Genomic DNA, 27,238 nt, shown 5'->3' with positions numbered 1-27,238 from the left:
ACGAATGTTGGCAATTTGATCTTTGGTTCCTCTGCCTTTTCTAAACCCAGACTGAATATCAGGAAGTTCTCAGTTCACATACTGCTGAAGCCGAGCTTGAAGGATTTTGAGCATAAACTTTCTAGCATGTGAAATGACGACAGTTCTATAGTAGTTGGAATATTCTTTGACTTCTTTGGGTTTGGAATAAAAACTGACCTTTTCCAGCCCTGTGGCCTCTGCTGAGTTTTCCAAATTTGCTGACATGTTGAGTGCAGTACTTTAACAGCATCATCTTTTAGGATTTTAAATAGCACAGCTAGAATTCCATCACCTCCACTAGCTTTGTTTGTAATAATACTTCCTGAGGCCCAGCTGACTTCATACTCCAGGATGGCTGGCTCTAGGTGAGTGACTGCACCACTGTGGTGATTCGGGTCATTAAGACCATTCTGTATAATTCTTCTGTGTATTCTTGCCATCTCTTCTTAATCTCCTCTGCTTCTTTTAGGTCCTTACAGTTTCTGTCCAGTAGCCAAGTACTGGATTTTGGACTCTTTTATTGACTATAAGGAACACAGTTCCTTATAGTTCCATTTCTTCTAAGGAATTCTGGCCCACTGTAATAGATACAATGGTCATCTGAATTAAGTCTGCCCATTCCCATCCATTTTAGTTCACTGATTCCTAAGATGTCAATGTTCAGTCTTGCCATCTCCAGCTTGACCATGTCTAATCGACCTTGATTTGTGGACCTAACATTCCAGGTTCTTATGCAATATTGTTCTTTACAGCACTGGACTTTATTTTCACCACCAGACCCATCCAAAACTGAGCATCATTTCTGCTTTGGCCCAGTGTCTTCATTCTTTCTGGAGCTATTAGTAACTGCCCTCCATTCTTCCCCCAGTAGCATACTGGACACCTTCCCACCTTGGGGCTCATCTTCTGGTGTCATATCTTTTTGCCTTTTCATACTGTTCATGGGGCTCTCCAGGCAAGAATACTGGAGTGGGTTCCCTCCTCTAGCGGACCACGTTTTGTCAGAACTCTCCACTACCTGTCTCCACTACCTGTCTGTCCTGGGTATGCCTGCACGGGATAGTGCAGAGCTTCCTCGAGTTACGTAAGCCCTTTGCCATGGCAAGGCTGTGATCCGTGGAGGGGATAAGTACTTTGTTCTAAGTTAAGGAAATGTCTTTGTATTACTAGATTCATGATTTAAGTTTTTAATGTTTTCTAGCCAAATCACTACAAAAAGATTATCCAATACTGACCTATTTTGCCTTTCATAAAACAGTCTCTATTTGGCTAGTCTTCTAAATAGAATGGTAGATTCAATTTGTTAAGATATTTTTCATCTTTTAATAAATAAGTTTGCTTTACAGTTTTAGTTTTTTGAGCTATTAACATTACTGTCAAGTTTTAATGTCACTCAGTGTTAACTTAGTAAAACTGTCTGAGACAATGTCTATCTTTTTAATACTCTGGGAGGTTTTGAAAAGTAGATAATTATAGGAAATAAGAAAGCATGATGGACTTTGCATTTGTACCTTTAGCTGCAGGTGATAATATTTTCTATTTTTTCACAGTTACTGGCATATTTTATTTTGATTTATTCTTGGCTTAATTTTGTTCAACTATATTTTCCTGGGGAAAAAAAAAAAGAAATTCAGCATTGCAGGTGTACTGGTCAGGGTGGTAACAGGAAACAGAGGGCACATTTGAGATTATTCCAGAAGGGTTATTGATCCAGGGCTTGTTTAGCCAGGTGTGTGTGCAGAATAACCACGAGGAGCAGTGCTTTGACACAGAGCTGGCAGTGGAGCTGATTCCCACTCCTGGGCCTGCAGGGTGAGGGAACGGAGTGGGTTGTCTTACCAGGAGCAGAGGGACTCTCACACCAACCTCAAGCTGAGAGGGTACCTAGTGAACACACCCTCTCACCTCACTCTCCTTCCTCCCTGGCTTCTGGGACTCTGCCCTGATGAAGCCCAGGGAGCAGAGAGCCAGGAGACGTGCAGATGGGTCCATGCAGGTGGAGAACAAATTTGGACAGGGATGGTTATCTGCACTGTATCTAGGGATAAGCACCCTTTCTCATCTGGAATTCACTGTGATTGTCTCCGGAGAAGACAATGACAACCCACTCCAGTGTTCTTGCCTGGAGAATCCCAGGGACGGGGGAGCCTGGCGGGCTGCCGTCTGTGGGGTTGCACGGAGTCGGACACGACTGGAGCGACTCAGCAGCAGCAGCAGCAGGGATTGTCTCTGCACTGTGTTTTGCATATTTAATGTCTTGCTGGAATTCTATTTTAATTATTTTTTTTTGTCAAGAAATCAGCTATTGAATTTCTTTGATCAATTCTCTTTAAAAATATTCCAATCCATTAATTTTTGCCTTCATCTTATTAATTCTTTTCTCCTTTTCTCTTCCCAGCTCCTTGGATTGACCACTCAGTTAAGTTGGCAATATGTCTTTCCTTCAGTTCAGTTCAGTCGCTCAGTAATGTCTGATTCTTTGCGACCCTATGGACTGCAACATTCCAGGCTTCCCTGTCCATCACCAACTTCCTGAGCTTGCTCAAACTCATGTCCATCAAGTTGGTGATGCCATCCAACCATCTCATCCTCCGTCGTCCCCTTCTCCTCCTGCCTTTAATCTTTTGCAGAATCAGGGTCTTTTCCATGGAGTCAGTGCTTCACTTCAGGTGGCCAAAGTATTGGAGTTTCAGCTTCAGCATCAGTCTTTCCAACGAACACTCAGGACTGATCTCCTTCAGAATGGACTGGCTGGACCTCCTTGCAGTCCAAGGGACTCTCAAGAATCTTCTCCAACACCACATTTCAAAAGCATCAATTCTTCAGTGCTCAGCTTTCTTTATAGTCCAACTCTCACATCCATACATGACCACTGGAAAATCCATAGCCTTGACTAGACAGACCTTGTTGGCAAAGTAATGTCTGTGCTTTTTAATATGCTATCTAGGTTGGTCATAACTTTCCTTCCAAGAAGTAAGGAAATGGCTGCAATCACCATCTGCAGTGATTTTGGAGCCCAGAAAAATAAAGTCAGCCACTGTTTCCACTAGTTTCCCCATCTATTTCCCATGAAGTGATGTGACCAGATGCCATGATCTTAGTTTTCTGAATGTTGAGCTTTAAGCCAACTTTTTTCACTCTCCTCTTTCACTTTCATCAAGAGGCTTTTTAGTTCCTCTTCACTTTCTGCCATAAGGCTGGTGTCATCTGCATATCTGAGGTTATTGATATTTCTCCTGGCAATCTTGATTCCAGCTTGTGCTTCCTCCAGCCCAGCGTTTCTCATGATGCTAGTAGTAATAATAAATATGTAGGTGCCATAGTACTCTGGTGGAGGAATCACCAGGTGCTAGAAATGACAGCTGAGTCAGACCTAGATTTGCAATGGTGTGGTGAGTTGGTCAAGGAAAGATTTCTGCAGGAAGTGACATTCAAGCTAAGACATGGGACAGCAGTTCCAAAAGATGTGGAGAGTTCTGAGGACTAGGATGGTCAAGGTATAGAAAGGAATTATCAGACATGGGAGGTGAGAAGGAACAGAAAGTACTGACTGTGGGACTTCCTTGGAGTGCAGTAGATGAAGGTTTGCCTGCCAATGCAGGAGACACGGGTTCCACCCCTGGTCCAGGGAGATCCCATGTGCTGTGGAGCAACTAAGCCCGTGCATCAAAACGCTGAAGCTCACGCTCCCTAGAGCTTGTGCCCCCAACAAAAGAAGCCACTGCAATGTGAAGCCCACGCATCCCAATGAAGAGTAGCTCCCGACCGCTGCAACTAGAGAAATTCTCACAAAGCAGCAAAGACCCAACGCAGCCAAATGTAAGTGAATAAATAAAATTATACATATATAAACAATATTGACTGCGATGTGAGGTTTGACATGGGGGCTGGGGTGGGTAGTGAGAATTGAGACTGAAGAAGATAGCAGGTCAGGGCCAGAAACGTGCTGTCGGCCATGATAAGAAGCTGGGCTTTATCTTCAGGGCACCGGAAAGCCCTTGAAGGGTGATGAGTGGAGAAGTGACAGGGTCAGATTTTAATTTTAGAAGTATCACCATGGCTACAGTGTTGAGAAGAGTTCCACGGGGCCATATTGGAGGCAGAGAGTTGAGTTACGAGGATATTTTTGCAATCTAGGGGAGAGATTTGTGCATGTTCAGTTGCTCAGTCATGTCTGACTCTTTGTGACCCCCTGGACTGTAGCCCGCCAGGCTCCTCTGTCCACGGAATTCTCCAGGCAAGAGTACTGGAGTGGGTAGCCATTTCCTCTTCCAAGGGAGCTTCCCAACCCAGGGATCAAAACAGGGTCTCTTACGTCCTCTGCATTGATAGGTGCCTTCTTTACCACTGAGATGATGGTGGCCTAAACTGAGCTGGTGGCAGCCAGGATGGAAAAAGAAGTAAGACTTTGAGAGATATTTAAGAGGTTGAGTTGAGAGACTCTGCAGACTGAGTTTCCCATTCCTGAGATGGTTTTTCCCCATCATCTCTTGGGCAGCTGGAGCAGCCTCATTCCCTTTGGCCTTCAGCCTCCCCTACCCAACCCAATCAGCCCTTGCCAAGAGCACCCCTGAGCTGGCTGCACCTGGTGGTCAGGGCTCTGCCTCCCCTCGGGCCTCATCAGCACCTCTGACACAGCTAACCGCATCTTCCACTTGGATATGTCCTTCTCTTGGCTTCCAGAAGCCACACGCTCATCCCTTCGCCACCCACGCTGCTGCTTCTACTCGGTTGCCTCTGCTGCTCTCCCGCCTGCGCGTCTTCTCATGCTGGGATGGCCTTGGAGTCAGTCCTCATTCCTCGTCTCTGCTCTCCCTCCCTGGTGATCTCATTCCATTTTCTGGCTTTAGACACCATCCAAATGCCACCAACTCTCGAAAGTCTACCTGCAGGTTAGTCAAACCTCCCTCCCAACCTCCAGGTTTGAATATCCAATTGCTCACTGGATTAGCTCCTCGTGGCTGGCTCTATCTTACACTTAAGGCATCGAAAACAGAACACCCGAGACTCCCCCCAGCCCCAGACGTCCTTTCTCCCTAAGCTTCCCCTTACCGCTCGATGGCACACCCATCCTTCCACCATCTCAGGCTCTTTAAAGCCTTGGAGTCATCTTTAACTCCTCTTCTCACATATCCCGCATCCTGCATCCAATCTGTCAAGAAATCCTGCTGGCCCTACCTTCACAAGATATCCAGAATCCATAATTTCTTTTCCTTTTTGGCTGTGCTGCACAGCTTGTGGGATCTCAGTTGCCCCACTAGGGACTGAACCTGGACTGTGATCGCGAGAGCCTGGAATCTTAGCCACTAGGCCACCAGGTGTTCCCTGTTTTCAGACTACCGCCCTCGTCCACGCCAGCATGATCCCTCAGGTGGACTGTGGCCACAACCTCCTAAGCCATCTCTCCACTTCTATTCTGCTCCTCCTAAAGTAGATTCTCAACACGGAGACCACAAGGAGCCTCAGAGAATGTCAGTCAGGATATACCACTCCGGTGCTCCAACCAATCCAGTGGCCAACGTCACTGCAGTGGCCTCGGGGACCCCACGGCCTGTCCCCTCCTCCAGTTCTCTCACCTCCTGATGCTGTCCCACGGCTTCTCTCCACCTTCAGCCTCACTGGTTCCCTTGTTGTCCCCCATGTGGGTCAGTCTCACTCCAGCCTTGGAGTCGTGGACTTCGTCTTATCTACTGGGCTATTCTTTCCCCAGACACCTGCTTAGCTGATTCCCTCATCTCTCTCAAGTCTACTCCAAACCATCCATCCTAATACCCTCTTTAAAACATGCTGCTTCCTGCCTCGGCTCCTCTCTCCCAGTCCTTATCACTTTATTGGCCCATTATTATGCTCATTGTTTAATGCTCATCTCCCTCATTAGGATGTAAGCTTCATGAGGGCAGCAATACTTTCCCCCCAGTACAGTCACTCATTAGGTATCCTAAGCACCTAGTATGACTCTGGCAAATGGCTGGTGCTCAATAAACATCTGTTGAATAAATAATGGATAAATAGAAATATTTCTTTTTAAAAAGCACTCAGAAGGCATGTCTTATGAACCTTTGATATCTAAATGTGTCTTTCTTTTGCCAGTAAAATACGAGCTATCTTGGTTGAATATAGAATTCAAGCATCTAAGCCTTTTCTTTAAAAATCTGTAGATGGCAGCCTGGTGCTCTGTGATGAACTAGAGGGCTGGGATGGGGGGTGCGGTGGGAGGGAGGCTGCAGAGGAAGGGGATATATAAATATATATAGTTATACATACATATACACACACACACACACACATATATATATATATATATATATATATATATATATATATATATATATATATATATATAGAGAGAGAGAGAGAGAGAGAGAGAGCTATGACTGATTTGGTCATCTGAGTGAAATTCACCCATTCCAGTCCATTTTAGTTTGCTGATTGCTAGAATGTCGATGTTCACTCTTGCCATCTCGTTTGACCACTTCCAATTTGCCTTGATTCATGGACCTAACATTCCAGGTTCCTATGCAATATTGCTCTTTACAGCATCGGACCTTGCTTCTATCACCAGTCACATCCACAACTGGGTATTGTTTTTGCTTTGGCTCCATCCCTTCATTCTTTCTGGAGTTATTTCTCCACTGATCTCCAGTAGCATATTGGGCACCTACTGACCTGGGGAGTACCTCATTCAGTATCCTATCACTTTGCCTTTTCATACTGTTCATGGGGTTCTCAAGGCAAGAATACTGAAGTGGTTGGCCACTCCCTTCTCCAGCGGACCACATTCTGTCAGACTATTCTTAGAAGAAATGCAGTAGCCATCATGGTTAACAGAAGAGTCCGAAATGCAGTACTTGGATGCAGTCTAAAAACTGACAGAATGATCTCTGGTCATTTCCAAGGCAAACCATTCAATATCACAATAATCCAAGCCTATGCCCCAACCAGTAACACTGAAGAAGCTGAAGTTGAGTGGTTCTATGAAGACCGATAAGATCTTTTAGAACTAACACCCAAAAAAGATGTCCTTTTCATTATAGGGGACTGGAGTGCAAAAGTAGGAAGTCAAGAAACACCTTGGGTAACAGGCAAATTTGGCCTTGGAATACAGAATGAAGCAGGGCAAAGGCTAATAGAGTTTTGCCAAGAGAATGCACTGGTCATAGCAAACACCCTCTTCCAACAACACAAGAGAAGACTCTACACATGGACATCACCAGATGGTCAAGACCGAAATCAGATTGATTATATTCTTTGCAGCCAAAGATGGAGCTCTATACAGTCAGCAAAAACAAGACCAGGAGCAGACTATGGCTCAGATCATGAACTCCTTATTCCAAATTCAGACTTAAATTGAAGAAAGTAGGGAAGACCACTAGACCATTCAGGTATGACCTAAATCAAATCCCTTAGGATTATACAGTGGAAGTGAGAAATAGATTTAAGGGCCTAGATCTGATAGATAGAGTGCCTGATGAACTATGGACGGAGGTTTCTGACATTGTACAGGAGACAGGGATCAAGACCATCCCCATGGAAAAGAAATGCAAAAAAGCAAAATGGCTGTCTGGAGAGGCCTTACAAATAGCTGTGAAAAGAAGAGAAGTGAAAAGCAAAGGAGAAAAGGAAAGATAATAAGCATCTGAATGCAGAGTTCCAAAGAATAGCAAGGAGAGATAAGAAAGCCTTCCTCAGTGATCAATGCAAAGAGATAGAGGAAAACAATAAATGGGAAAGACTAGAGATCTCTTCAAGAAAATTAGAGATACCAAGGCAACATTTCATGCAAAGATGGGCTCAATAAAGGACAGAAATGGTAAGGACCTAATAGAAGCAGAAGATATTAAGAAGAGGTGGCAAGAATACACAGAAAATGAAAGTGAAGTTGCTCAGTCATGTCCGACTCTTTGCAACTCCATGGACTGTAGCATATCAGGCTTCTCCATGGAAAGTCCATGGGATTTTCCAGGCAAGAGTACTGGAGTGGGTTGCCATTTCCTTCTCCAGGGGATCTTCCCAACCCAGGGACTGAACCCAGGTCTCCTGCATTGTAGGCAGATGCTTTACCCTCTGAGCCACCAGGGAATACACAGAACTGTACAAAAAAGAGCTTCACAACCAAGATAATCACTATGGTGTGATCACTCATCTAGAGCCAGACATCCTGGAATGTGAAGTCAAGTGGGCCTTAGAGAGCATCACTACGAACAAAGCTAGCGGAGGTGATGGAATTCCAGTTGACCTATTTCAAATCCTGAAAGATGATGCTGTGAAAGTGCTGCACTCAATATGCCAGCAAATTTGGAAAACTCAGCAGTGACCACAGGACTGGAAAAGGTCAGTTTTCATTCCAATCCCAAAGAAAGGCAATGCCAAAGAATGCTCAGACTACTGCACAGTTGCACTCATCTCACACGTTAGTAAAGTAATGCTCAAAATTCTCCAAGCCAGGCTTCAGCAATACGTGAACTGTGAAGTTCCAGATGTTCAAGCTGGTTTTAGAAAAGGCAGAGGAACCACAGATCAAATTGCCAGCATCCGCTGGATCATGGAAAAAGCAAGAGAATTCCAGAAAAACATCTATTTCTGCTTTATTGACTATGCCAAAGCCTTTGACTGTGTGGATCACAATAAACTGTGGAAAATTCTGAAATAGAAGGGAATACCAGACCACCTGACTGCCTCTCGATAAACCTATATGCAGGTCAGGAAGCAACAGTTAGAACTGGACCTGGAACAACAGACTGGTTCCAAATAGGAAAAGGAGTATGTCAAGGCTGTATATTGTCACCCTGCTTATTTAACTTCTATGCAGAGTACATCCTGAGAAACGCTGGGCTGGAAGAAGCACAAGCTGGAATCAAGATTGCCAGGAGAAATATCAATAACCTCAGATATGGAGATGACACCATCCTTATGGCAGAAAGTGAAGAGGAACTAAAAAGCCTCTTGATGAGAGTGAAAAAGTTGGCTTAAAGCTCAACATTCAGAAAACGAAGATCATGGCATCTGGTCCCATCAGTTCATGGGAAATAGATGGGGAAACAGTGGTAACAGTGTCAGACTTTATTTTTTGGGGCTCCAAAATCACTGCAGATGGTGATTGCAGCCATGAAATTAAAAGACACTTACTCCTTGGAAGGAAAGTTATGACCAACCTAGACAGCATATTAAAAAGTAGAAACATTACTTTGCCAACAAAGGTCCATCTAGTCAAGGCTATGGTTTTTCCAGTGGTCATGTATGGATGTGAGAGTTGGACTGTAAAGAAAGCTGAGCACCGAAGAATTGATGCTTTTGAACTGTGGTGGTGGAAAAGACTCTTGAGAGTCCCTTGGACTGCAAGAAGATCCAACTAGTCCATTCTGGAGATCAGTCCTGGGTGTTCATTGGAAGGACTGATGCTAAAGCTGAAACTCCAGTACTTTGGCCACCTCATGCAAAGAGTTTACTCATTGGAAAAGACTCTGATGCTGGGAGGGATTGGGGGCAGGAGGAGAAGGGGACGACCGAGGATGAGATGGCTGGATGGCATCACCGATTCCATGTGCATGAGTTTGAGTGAACTCCGGGAGTTGGTGATGGACAGGGAAGCCTGGCGTGCTCCAATTCATGGGGTCGCAAAGAGTCTGACACGACTGAGTAACTGAACTGAACTGATGACTGATTCAAGTTGTTGTATGACAGAAACCAACAATAACATTGTAAAGCAATTATCCTTCAATTAAAATATAAAAAAATCTGTAGATGGGGAGTTCTCTGGTGGTGCAGTAGTTAGGATATGGTGCTTTCATTGCCATGACTTGGGTTCAATCCCTGGTTGGAGAACTTGGATCCAGCAAGCCACGTGGCATGGTCAAAATAAAAAATCTGTAAATGATATTTAATTGTCCTATGATAATAGTGCAGAGAACTCAGAGTCCAGTCTGATTTTTACTCCTTTAGGAACCTGTTTTTTTACTTGGATGCTTTGCTAGGTTTTTCTGTGCCTTTTTAGAATGCTTTTGCTAGACTGTATATAGGTGTGTGTCTCTCATCACTGATTTGCAGAGAACATCCATTCAAGTCCTATGCTTTAAGACTTTTCAGTGCAGCTACGTTTTCTTCTATTATGTCTTTGATGATTATTTCTGATCCATTTGTTGTAGGTTCTTCAATAATATTTATCTGTGAGTTGGCTCTCTGCCCTTTATGACTATCACTTTGTCTTTTAATTTCTTGACTTTTTTTTGTTTGCACTTAGATCTTTTAACATTAGTCCTTTGTAGTGAACATTGTGGTTGACTTCCAAACACTCCAATTAGATTAATTCAATCATGATCATTCTATTCTCATTACCATTTAATGGTTTGGGGAAGGGCGGGTTTAAGCCAACCGGGCTCAATAAAACACAGAAAAGGACTTCCTCAGGGTTTCTAGAGAAAAGTGGCTGAATCTGAACAGGAAGCTGGTTGGAACTGTTGCTGGAAGCCATTTAGGGACCAAGAAAAGGACCATTTTGAGGGCCAGGTTGACTTACTGAGCTTAGAAGGCATATGGTTCTTTGATGATGTCACTGAGACTTAGAAATAACCAATTGTGAAGCCTGTGCTTCTTGTTATGAGAGATTCAAGGGGGGTTGGAACCAAGTCAGGCAGGGGCTGCCTGGCAGAGGCTGTGACTTTGAGGAGTTGTCTGGGGATACTGGAGCCATGGAGAGGAACGTGTTGCTGTAGAAGCTACTCAGGACAGAGGAAGAGGATGAGAAGCACCTTGGCTTTATTTCTCCCTCCACCTCCAATTTCCAATGGTGTCTCCCCTGGCTGAACCCAGCCAGAAGCCAGCTATACGGGGCTGTGTGTTAGCTTGAAGGGGCTAGCCACAATGCGCACACCTTGTCAGGAGGCAGAGTAGAACAGAGAGACAGCAGGGACTGGATCTGGGGGCACAGAGAGAAATAGCAGAGCACCCTCACTCACATCCTTGGTTTGATTCTCTTTATGAATCAGTTCTGCCTTTTATTTCCTTTTATGTAATCTAAGAAAGCTGAGTAGATGATGCTTTTTTACTGTGGTGTTGGAGAAGACTCTTGAGAGTCCCTTGGACTGCAAGGAGATCAAACCAGTCAATCCCAAAGAAAATCAGTCCTGAATATTCATTGGAAGGACTGATGCTGAAGCTGAAACTCCAATACTTTGGCCACCTGATGCAAAGAACTGACTCATTTGAAAAGACCCTGATGCTGGGAAAGATTGAAGGCAGGAGGAGAAGGGAATGACAGAGGATTAGATGGTTGGATGGCATCACCAACTTGATGGACATGAGTTTGAGCAACCTCCAGGAGTTGGTGTTGGACAGGGAAGCCTGGTGTGCTGCAGTCGATGGGGTCACAAAGAGTCAGACATGACTGAGCGATTGAACTGAACTGAATGTAATCTAATCTACCACTGTGTTCTTGCTTTCTTGGTATAAATTTATCTCCTCCATCTTCCTTTTCATGTCATTCTGTTGACTTCTCATCTTGGTTTTACGGATGTAAAGGCTGTATCATGTTGCATTCCACACAGGATGGCACACAGGCATACAACTTCTCAGATTTTTTTCTGGATCTTTTGATGAGAGGAACAGATTTCCTCTTTATTCTCAGGAAGCTATCTCATTCTTTTTTTCCTGCCCCTCCATGAATCCATTTATTTTTCTCTATATTCATCTCTGGTTAAGGTTAGATCCAGACATGAAGTCTGTGGACACACAGGGGAAGTCCATGGTCCTTTTCTCTGTTAGCCTTTGAGACGGTGTGGGGGGGGGCAAAGTGGAGGAAGGCTGGTAAGGGAGATGCACAGCCCGGGTCCTAGTCTGTACACCCTCCTGGTCACCTGTGCTCCATCAGGAGGCCTCTTCCTCCCACCCTCCCCCCAGCAGAGTCAGCAGGTTGCTATGCAACCTCGGTTCCTCAGTTTCCACCTCTGCACTTTTTACTGCATCTCCCACAATGCACTGCACCACCACCAGCATCCACTGCTACTTGGTGGACTTAAACGTTTGCCTTAATGTCTACTTGACTGCCTGAAAACTTAGGGCCATGCAGCAGAGGTGTGCTGACCCTTCCTGACTCAGACGTGAGGTCTTTCTGTTGGTGCACGGATTTTCTTTCTCTCCCTCTCCCCCTTCCTTCCATCCTTCCCTCCGCTTGTGTATGTCTTCAGAGATACTTTAACATGAAGACAGGAGCAGATGCTCTTTGAACCTGATAATCATATTACCATTATCATCTCTAGTCCCCTTCCTACCCAAAGTTTGTTTTTTCCCTAATCCATGATGGTCACAAGGCTGGGCTTAAATGGGCTTTAGAGAGGAGAGAGACAGAATGACCACAGGAGGCTGGGGTGCAAGGGGAGAGCCAGGCGGGTGTGCAGTCTCCCAGCCTCGCACCCCATGGTGGGCTCTTGATGAGCTGGTATTTCTGGCTTACGCGAGCCACCAATAACAGGCATCTCCCTGGAGCACAACAGCCCCTGAACCCAACTGGCCCCTTTTCCACGTTGGGAGGAAACGCCCTTTTAAAGAGAGGTCACACTGGACCTCTGCACATCTAGCCTGTTTGTCTTTTGAGATATTTTAGGCAGTTCCTGCGTCTTCAGACCTTCCTCAGGCCAACCTGGAGCCTCCAGCTACCCTCCCATCAGCCCTCTCACTTCTCAGCAAAATAGTCAATGGCTCCCAGTGACTGCATGCAACCTGGACCTCCCCACCTCCCCACCCCCATTCTCTCAAGAGCTACCCGCCTCCAGACCCCTCCTCCCGGGGTCACGGACTGTGACAAAGTCTTATTGCCTGTCTCTGGGAATTCATTTCCTGTCTCTCCTCTGTTCCACCTCTCTGGGGCTCCAGACCCTCCCCACCCCCTGACTAGCCCCCACCCCTGCGTTCCTTCATGTTTGCCAGGCAGCTGGCCGCCTTCATTATTTCTACGCCAACGCGGTTTAAAAATCTCCGCTGCCTCCTTGCTGTCTGCCGAGACTCAGCAGCCGCATCACTCTGACAACGCTGATGTCATTAGGGTCCGCGCACGCTCTCTCCGGCTAATGAGGCGGCAGAAAGAAAATTAAGGGGGGAAAAATCACACGGGCACATTGCTTTCTGTGTAGATGGATAAATAAAACAAGAGCAAGGGAAACGGAGGCGCGCTGTTGCTGAGAGCTCACCCCTCCTAACACGGTGGGGGGCAGCGTGTGTACACACTGCTGTGTGAAGGCAGGGAGAGGAGCCCTGGGTTTTGACTACTGCTCCCTCCAGGCTCCCCTCACGGAAAACTGGAGTGTGAAGTTCCCTTGCCGAATTCCGTAATTAGGTAAAAAAGAAAATACAAAAACTCCAGGTCCATATTGGCAGCGTGATCAATGACCAGAAGGAGAGGCAAGACGTGAGATTGGCAGATGTTTCTAGAACCCTAGTCATTCTTGCCCTCCACCTCCATTTCCCCTTGTTCCAGCTGCCTACATCCCTCACCTGGTGTGCAAGACTGTCTGTGGTTTCCAGCAGCCCTCTAGGCCAGCATGTTCTCTACCCCTGAGCAGAGAAGTCACCCTCCCCCCACCCCCATCCCCACCTCCGGTTCCCATTAGATTATGTCACTTCCCTGGTGGTTCAGATGGTAAAGAATCTGCCTGCAATGCAGGAGACCCGGTTTGATCCCTGGGTTGGGAAGATCCCCTGGAGAAGGGAATGGAAACCCACTCCAGTATTCTTGCCCAGAAAATTCCACCAACAGAGGAGCCTGGCTGGCTAGTCCATGGGATTGCCAAGAGTCAGACACGACTGAGTGACAAACACATTCACTTTCTTAGATGGCTTAAGATGATGTAATAGACTCCCACTGTTCTTAAGACAAAGGCTGCAACCCTTAAGGAGGGCTCTGCCTAGTGCCCCAGCTCAGCTGCTTCCTTTTGCTGTTTCCTCTCCAGTTACTGCATTACCCTCCCCTCCCCGCCCCACATATGTTGCTGTGTTCCTCCTGCCCCAGGACCTTTGCACCTGCTGTTCCTTCTGCCTGGAATGGTTTCCCCTCCCCTCTCCACAGAGCTGTGTCTTCAGCCTTCATATCTGGGATTGCACTATAAGAGCTTGAAGGAGCCCTGGACCCCCACCCAGCCAGGTTTGGTCCCCGCACCTCCCCCGCCCCAAGTTTGGCACTTCCAAGGGTTGCAGGGCCTTCATGCCACAGCAACTTCATAGTGGTGTATGTGGTTGTCTGAGTTAAGGCCATCTCACCCAGGTGACTGGCAGCTCTGTGTGTCAATTAAACACCAACTCCAGCCTGGAGCACAGCCGCTCCTAGCAATGTTTGTTGAACAAGGGCTTAAGGGATGCCTGGGGCCGGGGGGGGGGGGGGCAGCTTTCATCACTGGCGTTGTCCAGGCATGCCTCCAACCCGGGGGCAGGTCTGTGTGTTTGTACTCAGTCACTTTAGTTGTGTCTGATTCTTGGCAACCCTATGGACTGTAGCCCGCCAGGCTCCTCTGTCCATGGGATTTTCCAGGCAAGGATACTGAAGCGTGTTGCCACTGCCTCCTCCAGGGGATGTTCCAAACCCAGCCTCCTGCATCAGCAGGCAGATTCTTTACTGCTGAGCCACCTGGGAAGCCTTACGTGCTGTGCTTAGTTGCTCAGTCATGTCCAACTCTTTGTGACCCCATGGACTATAGCCTGCCAGGTTCCTCTGTCTTTGGGATTCTCCAGGCAGGAATACTGGAGTGGGTTGCCATTCTCCCCTCCAGGGGATCTTCCCAGCCCATGGATGGAATACAGGTCTCCTGCATTGCAGGTGGATTCTTTACCATCTGAGCCACCAAGGAAGCCCATGAATATTGAAGTGGGTAGCCTATCCCTTCTCCAGGGGATCTTCCCGATCCAGGAATCGAACCTGGGTCTCCTGCATTGCAGGCGCATTCTTGACCAGCTGAGCTACCAGGGAAGGCTGGGGAGCCCTCTAAGCGGAAATTATGTATGACTGCTCAGGTGAGGAGCAGAAGGCCAACAGAAGGTGAGCAAAGTCCTTATTCTAGACCAAGTATCCAACCTGCAAAGTCAACTAGTCGCAACCAGTGCAGACCCACCCTCGTGGGCGTTTCTCCGCGCTCCTGCCGGCGGCTCTCCTCCAGGCGGGGTACCCTTCAGTCCCAACAACTTCCAGGATTCAAACCTGGCTGCAGCCTAACACCGTGCCTGCACCTGCCCTTGCGCCCCGACCTGACTCTGGTGTTAACTAGCGGTCAGCCGGGCAGAAAGGCCTGGCATTGTCAACACGCCAGCATCCCCAGCCGTGACACCGCTTTGATGTCGGCGGCCGCGCAGTGCGCGCGGCTCCGACGGCTGCTCTGAGTCCGCCCGCCGTGGTGCTGGCGCCTTTGTCTGGGCGTGGGGGGAAACTGTGATTTATGTCATGAGCTCGCTGTGAAACCTTTTGCCTCAGTAATTCTGAGCTCCGTGGGTGTCTCTTTACATCTATTTACAGCGCGGCGGCTGCCCACGGCCGGCCTGCTCTGTGACATTCCCCGGTGCTTCTGTGTACGCCTCGCCATGGCGCTGAGTCCTGCCTGCCGGGCGTCTTTGTGGCTCGTTTCAGCTTGTTTGCTGCGCGCTCTACGGGGCTGCTGAGCGAGTCGGGGCTGCCCTTTTATGTCCCGCGGGGTGATTAGACCCCTTCCCCGGTGGAGCACGCGCAGGGGGCCTTGGTGGAGGAAGATGCTCCTGCCTGATTTCTAGAGTGTTCGCTTTGGTTGAAGGGCGGGGAGTGGGGAGGGTAGTGGGGGCGAGGCCAGAGTCTCACATTGGCTCGGAGGATGCCCAGGACTGGTAAACGCGCTCTTGTCCACAACTTGTTCCTAGCGCTGGTGCCAGGGGCCTGGGCTGTGGACATCCTTAGCACTCATGCGGGGATACCCTCTGGAGATGTGGGGATCTTCAGAATAAAGAGGTGGGATGCCCATTTCCAAAGAGTCCATGCAGCCCCAGGGGTGGTGAAGCTGCTGGAATACTCTTCTCTCATTCAACAAACTGAGGGAAGATCCGCAGGTGCCTGCACGGTGCTCTGTTCAGGGCAGGCCATACTGCTATTCTGTGAAAGCCGGCTGGAGATTAAGATTTCTCAAAGAAACTCCAATGCGTTCCACGGTGGTGTGGACTTGCTGGGAGATGCATCATCATTTCCAGGAGTCAAGCACCGCTCCTGGCCCCTGGGTCTGCACTGCAACTAGCTGGTCCCAGATGCAAACCTCATCCAGCCTGCACCCCACTGACGCAGCTGCATTCCTGAGTGGCTGACAAAGGATTCCCCAAGGGGATCCCAGGACAGGGCCCCGGGAGGCCCGGAGGGGAGGCACTGGGTCTTGCCCTGCATCTCTGGATCGAGTCGGGGCCATTCCTCCAGCCCTGGAGACAAGAGTTCACGGGCTGCCATCCTGTCCCCAGAATGTTGCCTGTGCTGCTGCACCTCAGACAAGGACACCTGGATGGAGATCAGTTTGCCCCAGGTAGTTTTCACTGTGGCGCATCAAGGAAAGTCTTTCTTTCTTGTTTTCTTATTCATTCTTTTTTAAAAAATAATTCTATGTATTTTTGACTGTGCTGGGTCTTCAGCATGGGCTTTTCACTAGTCGTGGCCGCAGGAGCTACTCTCTAGTTGCAGGGCGTGGGATTCTCATTGCAGTGGCCTCCCTTGTTGCGGAGCACAGGACCTAGGGCACACGGGCTTCAGCAGTTGCAGCACGTGGGCTCAGCAGTTGCGGCTCCTGGGCTCCAGAGCACAGGTGCAGCTAGCTGCAGCACACAGGCTGAGTTGCTCCTCAGCATGTGGGATCTTCCTGGATCAGGGATCGAACCCGTTCCTCCTGTACTGGCATGCGGATTCTTTACCACTGAGCTACCAGGGAAGCCCTCTTATTCATTCTTTATGCAGTTTCACAACAAAAGGCTGAAAGATGAATCTTGGTTCATGGTGTGAACTGGAGGGGTGGGAGGTTTCCATTTGTTTCCATTTTATCAGTTGATGGACTAAGCCTGCTAGTATTGGGAAATGTTGAAATGTAAATTATGAATATATTACAAAAGTCTATAATATAAATATTACAGACTATAAAAATGCTGGCATTTCTTCCCTTTCAAGAGCCCAGGAAATTGAAATCACTGCATTAGCAGAGTGCCTCAAGAAAACTACTTGAAGACAGTGCAAGAGTTGGCATAAGAAATTGTCATACTGTTTGTCAAATAAGGAAATGCCCAAGGACTTGTCTGGGTGGATTTTCCATGTCTCACCTATCGTTTGATAGACAAGAACTGTATTCTGTATACACCCACAAAGCAAAGTTGGCATCTGAGAACTGTGTGAATCTCACTATTTCAGATCATCTAGAATATTGTCCTTTTTGGATAACAGCTTTTAAGCTCTTCGTTTAAGACCAATCAGGCCAAAACATGTCTCTTGCATATGACTGGCAAGTCTGGGATAAATATTAAATTAAGCACAGCCAATTTTACATCTAACAGAATGGCTTCCCTTCAATGAAGTCTTTAGGGAGGACAACCTCTCAACCAGTATTTTGAGAACTTTTCTTTTGGAAACATTTTGTATCTGATTATTTTCTGACGATAAAGCTTTTTTTTTTTTTCTTCAAAATTTATGTTAGATTTTATTTTTTATTTTTGCTGTGCCTGACAGCATGCAGGATCTTAATTCTCCTACCAGAGATCAAACCCCTGCCCCCTGCAGTGGAGGCATGGCGTTTTAAGGACAGGACTATCAGGGAAGTCCATCTGATAAGAAATCTTTATTCTTCACCTGTCTCATTTCAGTGTAGATCTGACACATGGAAAAACGACGAGCTGCTCAGAGTCAAGTCTACAAAGTAGTTCCCGCACAAGCTTGACCCTGGACGGGACGCTTCACCTGACAGACACCCAGCTGCGGAATGTCCTGTCTGAAGTATTTCACAGGCGTGTGGTGAGGTCATCAGGCAAATGACCACATAGGGTATTTAATTTCAAGTCAGATACCAGATGTGGGAAGAGGCTGATTTCCATTGTTCACCAATTACACCCAAAGATATCTTGGCCAAAATATTTTGAGCCATCACAGCATCATAGAACTAAGTCCCTGGGACCTCCAGGTGACACCTTTGCAAGGTCACACTCGAGTATGTTTGTCAACACCCCAACGTTTTAATCTCCTAGGAACTCTAGAAAAGGCTTCTTCCCAGCCCTTGCTCCTCAACATGTGACTTCACTGAGAGCTTGGTAGAAACCCAGACTCTGCCACCCGCCTCCTGCGGATTCAGAATCTGCATCCGCACCTGTCTCCAGGGTGTTCCCCGGCCCCTGGAAGTCTGACAAGCGTGGCATGGCACTGGGCTGCAGGCTGGGTCCCTGCGCTGCGAGTCGTCGCGGCTTGTCCCGGGCCCCCTCTTACCTTGGGGAAGGCGTCGGGCCAAACGGTGGGGGAGCCGTGGTTGAGCAGCTCCTGCACCGTGAGCTGCGGCTTGGCGTCGGGCGCGCAGGCGGCCGTCTGCAGCACGCGGGCCAGCGGCGACGCACCTCCGTAGTCTAGCGCGCGCGCATCGGCGCCGTGCCGCAGCAGCAGGCGCGCCAGGCTGGGGCGCGCGTGGCCGCAGGCCTTGTGCAGCGGGCTGCGCTCGTCCTCGTCGCGTGTGTCTGCCGCCGCACCGTGCCTCAGCAGCAGCGCGCACAGGCGCAGGCACCGCGCTTGCTCATTGGGCCGCCAGGCTGCACCACACGCCGTGCTCAGGGCCGTCTCGCCGCGGCCATTCCTTGCGTCCACGCGCGCCCCGTGGTTCAGGTAGAGGCGCGCGTGCTCATCCAGGCCGCGCTGCGCAGCCACGTGCAGGGGCGTGTCCCGGCTGGCGCTGCCCTCGAGTTGCACCGAGGCGCAGTGCTCCAGCAGCGCCTGCGCGCACCTGCGGGAGGTCAAGGTCTGTCACCCGGATGGGGCTGCAAGCCGGCATCCGCGCCCTGCTTGCCCCAGCCTCACACGCCCTGCCTGCTGGTTCTGGGCCTTTGGACCCATTGCCCTTCTCCCCTGGGGAGTTGATCCTCAAATGGCAAGGGCAGGAATCCAGATCTCCACGTGCCCAGGTTATACAGGAGTTCACACTGGGCCTCAAAAGAAATGCGATGATGGCAAAGCTGGGGGTGGGGGGCGGGGAAGGCTTCAAGGCTCACCAGTTACTAAATGGTGGAAACAGCTAGGAATTTTTTCCTCCACGTGCGTTAAAACTTTGTATTTTGTGACTACTGAGAGAGGTGGGTTCCATCTGTGTCAGGAAGATACCCTGGAGAAGAGCATGGTAACCATGGAGAAGGGCCCTGGAGAGCTACAGTCTATGGCGTTGAAAGAGTTGGACATGGCTGCCCTGCTAAGCACAGCACACACCTTCCAAAGTAGCACCGTATGCCTGTGTGTTAAGTCGCTTCAGTTGTGTCCCACTCTGTGACCCCAGGACTATAGCCTGCCAGCCTCCTCTGTCCATGGCATTCTCCAGGCAACAATACTGGAGTGGGTTGTCATTCACTGCTCCAGGGGATCTTCCTGACCCAGGGATCCAACCCAGGTCTCCTGTATTGCAGGCAGATTCTTCTACCATCTGAGTCGCCATGGAAAAGGTAATATGGTTCAAATGCTGGAAACATGAATAACCTGGGCTCTTTGTCACAGAGGGCAGTTGAGGACCTGGGAGTCACGGTTGTAAGGAGGGCCCCTTAAACTGTTGGGCTGTTTATCAGCCGACGTGTTCCCCTGCTTGTGGTGATGGTGTGAGGCAAGGCTTGCCCTGTTCCTAGGGAGGACATCTATCAGTCCCTCAGGACATGGCGGCGGATTGGCCCTGGGGTGTCCTCAGACAGGACTGGAAGTGTGGGCAAAACACGCAACCGTGCCTAACTGTAGGACCATCAGTGTTTCAACTGGACTCTCCCGGAACGGCCTGTGGATTTTGGCAGTAGCTAAGCCCCACCGTGCTTCTGGGGCTTCCTTGGCTCGCAGGGGAAGCCAGTCTTCCCCAGAGGTGGGTGTCTCCTGCCGCCTCAGGTCCCTCAGGTCGGTGCCAAGGCTGCTCTCCCAAGAGGGCAGTGTTCTTAGAGCTTCTTATACACCGGGGAGGACTTCGAGCATCTCAACCTAAGCCCAGGTGGCAGCTGCTGACAAGCCCACTGGGCCGGGGCCCTGGACACTGGTGGGGAACTAACCCAATCTGGCCCAGCCTGAGAGCAAGACAGTCTCACAGACCCTCCCGAGCCCCTCCTTCATTCTGCTGGCCCGTGGCATTCGTGGGCACTGACAGGACACCAGCATCACTTCAGCCCCTACTCCTGGGTCTCCTCCTGGGATGTTTCTGCCCTGGTGTTTGCTCCACCTTTGGAGTCTGATGGGCCTGCATGCTGGCTGCAGAGGGTAAGACCCTGGTCCCTGTAGCTCCCCCCTCCTGTTGGTGCCCTCCTCATCTCTGCTCTGTTGAGTCCTGGCCCATTGGCCCCTGGCCCGCTCAGCCCTTCCTGGCTTCACTCCTTCCCTGGGCAGCTCTCTCACTCTCTCTTCTCAACATCCTCGGTTCCCTTGAGTGGAGGGGTCATGGCTGTCCCCTGCATCAGCTGGCCACATTATGGGCAGCCATCCGCCATCTGCCTCTCTTCCCCACTTGGCCCCTGGAGGAAACCCCAGTCGTGGAGATTGGCCCCTGCGTTCCACGGGTCCTCAGCGCCCTTTGGTCCACAGTTCCTGGGACTGAAGGCCGGCTCCTCAGTCCTTGCCCATTAGTGACTGTTCCACACGTTGATCACCATTCCCAAGAAATCCTATTTCTTTTTTTTTTTTTAAGATGATTTAGGTGGTGGCGAATCTTATTTGCGACCTGAGGGACCTTCAGCCTTCACTGTGGCATGCAGGATCTTTAGTTGTCGGCACAGGAATTCTTAGTTGCTGCATGTGGGATCTAGTTCCTTGACTAGGGATTGAACCCGGGCCCCCTGCATGGGGAGTGTGAAGTCCTAGTCACTGGACCCCCAGGGAAGTCCCCAGAGGTCTTGTTTCTACTCTCGTCCTCAGCAGTCTGCCCCAACTGTACTCAGTGAGTGCAAATTCCCTCAGCAACAGCCGTCCTTCGTGCCTTGTGCCGGTGAGGCGGCCGTGATACCTGGCAGAGTCTGTTTCTGCATGACCGCCCTCTGCTACTTCCATGTGTCTAAGGAAGGGACTGCCTCTCCATCCTGTTGCCCGGTGTAGTCCTTTCCTGCTTCCTTCCGGGCACAGCCTTTGTCACACCAGTGTTTCAAGTGTTCTCTGGCACGTCTGACCTCTCTCTTAGATGGTTGGCTCTTTGGGTATAGAAATGGACGTGTCTTTATTTCTGCTTCTCGGCACCTAGGGCAGGGCTGGCCCACTACTGGTATTCTCTAAAAGCATGTTGAACAAATGCATTTCCTTAGTGAACGTCTTTCAGTTTTCCTTTGTGTGGCCGCTGTTTTTCCTGTTATTTACCTGACTGGGACTCTGCACCGGATCCTTTGAGGGTTTCCAGGCTGGAAGCCGCTGGTGTTAAATCTGTTTACAGTTCTACCCAGGGACCTGCAGTATTTTAAATCCTCTCTCCATATTTCTCTGTCTTCCATGTCAGCAGTATCTTGAGAAGTGGTCTGTCTTGGGTGAAAGATCTTTACAAACAAGTATGATTAGATGTGAAGCGTCTTTTGGGACAATAGGCAGCTAAGAGAGGATGCAAATTTGACAATCAGAGTGCTTCAGTTTGCTTCCTCCGTGCCTCTCTGGGAGGAATTTTGAACAGTGCAGCAGGAGGTTAGAAATCAAAGGTTCCGTCTCATTTTGCCACTGAGCCTGTGTGTGCTCACAAACAATCACCAAACATTTTCTCCTGCTCTGTTTTTTTTTTTTTTTTTAAAGCAGCCCAGCCTCTCTGAAGAAGTCCACCGGGAAATACGAGTGGGTCTCTTTTCCACGTCCACAGCCTAACAGGCTGATGGCCAGGTTGCTCTTTGCAACAAAGATACCTTTCAGAAGAATGAGGACACTGGCCCAGCCTCTGGAGGACCAAGGATACTCTTTTCATTTTTAACGAAGAGCTTCTAATTGGCTAAATCTTGGCACTTCCTTAGAGCAGGTTGTGATGTAAGTTGCAGACCACGGGCACGAGAGAAAAACAACACAATGAATTGACTGGGGCACATCTCTGCTGGCACGCAGTGGGCAGTCATTAAAAATGAAGGCGTGGGAGCCTGTTTAATGACATGGAAAGCTGTCTGCAGTGGTCATGTGTAAAGACCAGGTTTGAAACAGCATCGAGCGCTCCTATGAAAAAAAAGCAAACGTGTATATGCATGGGAAGAAAGCCTGGAAACATACACGCCAACGTGTTCACCTCTGGATGGTGGGGTGAAGGGTGATTTTATTTCCTTTTTGCCTGCCGGTATTTTCAAATTTACTTTCCAAAGTGACTCAGAGTTGCAGTTTGACAGCGGAACAACAGCAGAGGTTATTAATAACAGAACCATCCCCTGCCAGCCACAGCAGCAGCTCATGGATTCTAAGAATGTCAGCTCAGCGTTCCAGGTTTCCAGAATGTGCTCAGATTTTCCATTGATCTGTCCAGGTGTAGGCAGAGGTCTTGGGAAGGCTGTAGGGCAGCACCTCTGAGGAGGTGAGAGGAGAGTCGAGGGAGCAGGGTGGGTGGAGGGTCCTTAGTGACAAGCAGAGCAGTGTTAATGGTCTCGGGGACCTGAAAGACCTGACCTTGTGTTTGTCAGCATCTCCAGTCAAGGAAGAAATGGCCCAGCAGGAAGGCGTACCCCAAGCCTCTGCAGGACTGTGTGGGAAGCTCTGCTTTGGCTGAGCTCTTTCCTCCAAGTGAGGTTTTCTCGATCAGATATCCTGCTGTTCTGGGAGACACAATACGGAAGGCCTGGAGACAGTCTGGGCTTCCCTGGTGGCAGACAGTGTAGGACGGTCACTGTCAGGAATCAAGGGTGCGTTCTCATCCGACCGTGTCAAAATGACTTGTCTCTATCTTATGAGATGAAGGAGACACTGTTGTCTGAACTGCCTCTGATACGAAGCAACTTGGGCAAACACTTCCCCTACCCCCCACCATCCCTCATCCCCATCTTTGATGATGATCATGGTGACAAGCCATTACGGGGCCCAAGGTTGACAGTACACAGAAAAAGTGGCTTGAGCCAAAAGGCAGGAGTTAATAGAGATGAACCCATCAAGGGCAGTTGAATTAATGTCATTTTGACTTATTTGTAAAGAGAGAAGGAGGCCTCCCAGCCCTCGTCTGGCACACAGCTCCCAGGCACCTCCAGCATCTTTCCGAAGCACAGCTTTCCCGCTCACCTGGCAGATGCAGATGGTGCCGAGCGCCTCAGCCCGGCTTCCTCAGTGCCCACCTCTTCCTTACCCGCTCACACCACCTGCCAAACTGCCCTGCACCCCACGAGACAGAGCCTGCTCAGGCTTTCCTTCTCCAGCTTCCCTCCTCCCCACCCCTCCAGTGGCACAAAACCCTGAAAAGTAGTATTTCATAGCCTCTGGTTCTGAGCTGGGACTTCAGTGCATTCCCCAGCATGTGACCTTTTAATTTATTTCTAGAAGAATGTTATCTTTAGGCTTTGTGACGAGTCTGCAGTGTAGGTGGAATTTGTATGTGGGGAAACTGAGGCTCAGGAGAAGACCAGTGACTCAGATAGGGCCATCCAGCCAGGGGGTGGCAGAGCAGAGGCTGGCCTGCTGTGTCTGGCTTAGTCCTTTGTCATCCCGCCTTGCTGCTCCTCCCATAGGTACTGTTTGTTAAGCACCTTCTGAGAGCCAGGCAAGGCACTAGGCATTTCCCAGAAGTTCTCTCTAAACCTTTCATTCACTGGTCCATTCAGTAAGTGGAGAGCATCTGCCATGCTCTGTACCCCAGGTCAAGGCAGGGGGCAGGGTCTCCTCTCTGAGCCCCCCGCAGGGCTCCTGGACACACCTTCAGACAGGACGTTGAAGGCACAGAAGGTTGGGGACATCGCCTGGCTGGAGGACCTTGTGCTAGTGGGCAAGGAACAGGAGCCTGCTTCTCGCCCAGTCCTCTGGGCAAGTCTGCACTGGAGATTTCATTCTCTCTGGTTTTCCATGAGGATGTGGTTTTTGAGGCTTGAAGCAGTGATCTCAAGGGTAGAGACCTGGGAGAGGATGGTGAGCCCATAGTCAAGTCAGAACCTCCTGATTGAGCTGTGAACCCAGCTACTGCTGGAGATGAGAATGACTCGACAGTCGTCAGAGGATGATGGTATCCAAGGATCAATGCAACAACAAGGACAAAGAACGATCAAAGACGGTGAAATTCACAAAAGTCAGTTACATGTTTTTGGAGGGAAAACAGACCTTCCTTTCAAGCCCTCTCAGATGGGTTCAGCATCTATCTCCGGAGCAACAGCTTCACTTGCTGGAAATCCTTGGACCCTCCAGCTGCCCTTCACTGTCCTCTCCTGTGCTTGCGCCTGAACCCCTTGTGGCCAGTGTGTTTGCTGAGAGTAATGGGTGTCATGAAGCAGTCTTGTCGAATCATCATTAAACTACTGTTCCTCCTTGGAGTTGACATGGAGGCAGATGGGCTGGAGACACGTCCCTGGGGCAGGGTGGCTGGGGCCAAGTCTGGGTCCATCCATGAGGGCAGGCAGTGTGGCTGGATGCTGAGCAAGGCAGGACTGCAGGGCAGGGCGGGGGCGGGGGTTAGGTTGGTGCACAGGGAATGTGGGGGAGAGACTTGGGAGGACAATACAGCCATGCTTTCTAATGAAGCCATCTCAAGGAGACTGCCTCTGTGCATGGACTCCCTGGCTGGTTCCAGGTGAAGGATGGGGAAGCTGCTGCCCTGACTCTGATGGAGGAGCAGCTTCCACTTGGTTTGTCTGGACCTTCTGCCTCTCCTCTCCTCTGGGCCCTGCCGCTGCCCCTTTCTGCTCTGTATTTTCTTCTCCTCCCTTTCTCCCAGGATGCTCGGCTGTGAGACTGTCAAGCATAGATGTCCACAATTGAAATAGCTGATACGAATGGACAAATCCTGAAGGGTAGCAGGGAGCATAGAGAGGGAAACTGCCCAGCCATGTCTATTCTTATGGTTTCCCTTGGAGCAATGGCTGCCATTTAATTTGCTTCTGAAGCGTTCAATGGTTGTGGCTGCTAACGATACTTTAGGCAAATTCCCCGTGTCTCCCCCCACCACCCTGCAAACTGAAAGCGAAATTCTGCATTTGGGTGGACTGAGGAATGACTGAAGGAACTAACTTCGATAATTCAGTTCCACTGTTTGTCCTGCTTTCCACTGAAGGAGTGTCTGACTTTCTGGAAGCTTCACTAGTATCCCCTCCTCAACAAGAAATGGGCAACCTTCCTCTTCTGCCCTGGCCCCAGCATTGGATGAAGGGGGAAACCCAGAGGCATCAGAGTGAGGGGAGAAGAAGGAGGAGAGAAGTTAAATACAAGACTCTGCTCTCTTTTTCGCATCAGCTGGCCGAAGTATTGGAGCTTCAGCTTCATCAGTCCTTCCAGTGAATATTCAGGGTTGGTTTCCTTTAGGATGGACTGGTTTGATCTCCTTGAAGTACAAGGGACTCTCAAGAGTATTCTCCAGTGAGCTGACTCATTGGAAAAGACTCCGATGTTGGGAGAGATTGAAGGCCAAAGGAGAAGGGCAGCGGAGGATGCGATGGTTGGATGGCATCACTGACTCAGTGGACATGAGTTTGAACAAACTCCGGAAGATAGTGAAGGACAGGGAAGGCTGAAATGCTGCAGTCCATGGGATCACAAAGAATCGGACACAACTTAGCGACTGAACAGCAACAACTCTCTTTTTAGGTTGTGATGTGAACCCCAGCTACCTCTGGAGAAGAGAATGACTGAACAGTCACCAAAAAGATGGGGGGTGGGGGAACTTTGATTTGTATGTGATAAAAGCTTCTTTTTTCTGATTTATTTTAATTGGAGGCTGATTACTTTATAATATTGTGGTGGTTTTGGCCATACATTGACATGAATCAGCCATGGGTGTACATGTGTTCCCCATCCTGAACTCCCCTCCCACCTCTCTCCCCATCCCATCCCTCTGGGTCAGCCCACTGCACCAGCCCTGAGCTCCCTGTCTCATGCACTGAACCTGGACTGGCGATCTGTTTCACGTATGGTAATATACATGTTTCAATGCTATTCTCTCAAATCATCCCACCCTCGCCTTCTCCCAGAGTCCAAAAGTCTGTTCTTTACATTTGTGTCTCTTGTATGAGAGAAAAGTTTTATATACATGTTTTTATATATTTTTTAGGTGAAGTAAAATTTGTATACAGAAATGCACAGGTCTGAAGAGTACAGCTGCACAAATTTTGGCAAAGGGTGTGTGTAATCAACGTAGCATACTGACATACGCTATGGCATTTGCATATTGACATAAAGACAGAGCATATGAAACAATTTTTTTTGGCCATACCTCACAGCAGGTGGGATCTTAGTTCTCTGACCAGGGACTGAACCCGCATCCCCTGCACTGGAAGGCCGAATGTTAACCCTGAACCTGCATCCCCTGCGCTGGAAGGCCGAATGTTAACCCCTGGACCCGCATCCCCTGTGCTGGAAGGCCGAATGTTAACCCTGAACCTGCATCCCCTGCGCTGGAAGGCCGAATGTTAACCCCTGGACCATGGGGGATGTCCAAGATGTAGCATGTTTTCATCTCCAAAAAGCTCCTTTGTGTTTGCTACTGGTCAGTCACCACGGGCAGCCATGATTCTGATTTCTCCCCCATGTTTGTCTTTTCTATAATTTTCTACTTTTTTTTTGGGTCTGGCTTCTTTAGTGTAACATGTCTTTGACATTAATCTATATTGTTGTGTTCACAAGTAACTCATTCTATTTTATTTATGAGTCACATGTAATTGTATAGCTATACCACAGTTTTAAAATTCATTTTCTTTTTGATACTGATGGGCATTTTGACTTTTTGGCTATTATGAATAAAGCTGCTATGAACATCTTCATGTAAATCTTCATGTGGGCATATGTTCTTATTTCTTTTGGATAAATATTTAGAAGCAGAATTGCTGGTAGGTATATATTTAACTTTAAAAGAAATGGTTAAGCAGTTTACCAAGGTGATTACATCATTATACACTCCCAACAACAATGTATGAGAGT

At 48.9% G+C, this 27,238-nt stretch overlaps 1 protein-coding gene across 2 annotated transcripts in view; it reads right to left on the bottom strand.

The window, feature by feature from the left end:
* The window catches only part of ASB18 (ankyrin repeat and SOCS box containing 18), a 77,777-nt gene that overhangs the window by 8,043 nt on the left and 42,496 nt on the right, over nt 1-27,238 (bottom strand). For both annotated transcript variants that reach the window (XM_069584714.1, XM_069584720.1), the window contains one exon: nt 18,458-18,962. In XM_069584714.1, the coding sequence (XP_069440815.1) occupies nt 18,458-18,962 (505 nt within the window). The remainder of the gene's footprint in view (nt 1-18,457; nt 18,963-27,238) is intronic.

This window comes from Ovis canadensis, chromosome 1, assembly GCF_042477335.2.
Source record: "Ovis canadensis isolate MfBH-ARS-UI-01 breed Bighorn chromosome 1, ARS-UI_OviCan_v2, whole genome shotgun sequence".
Classification (NCBI taxonomy): Eukaryota; Metazoa; Chordata; class Mammalia; order Artiodactyla; family Bovidae; genus Ovis; species Ovis canadensis.
This window is presented reverse-complemented; position numbering and strand designations above follow the sequence as displayed.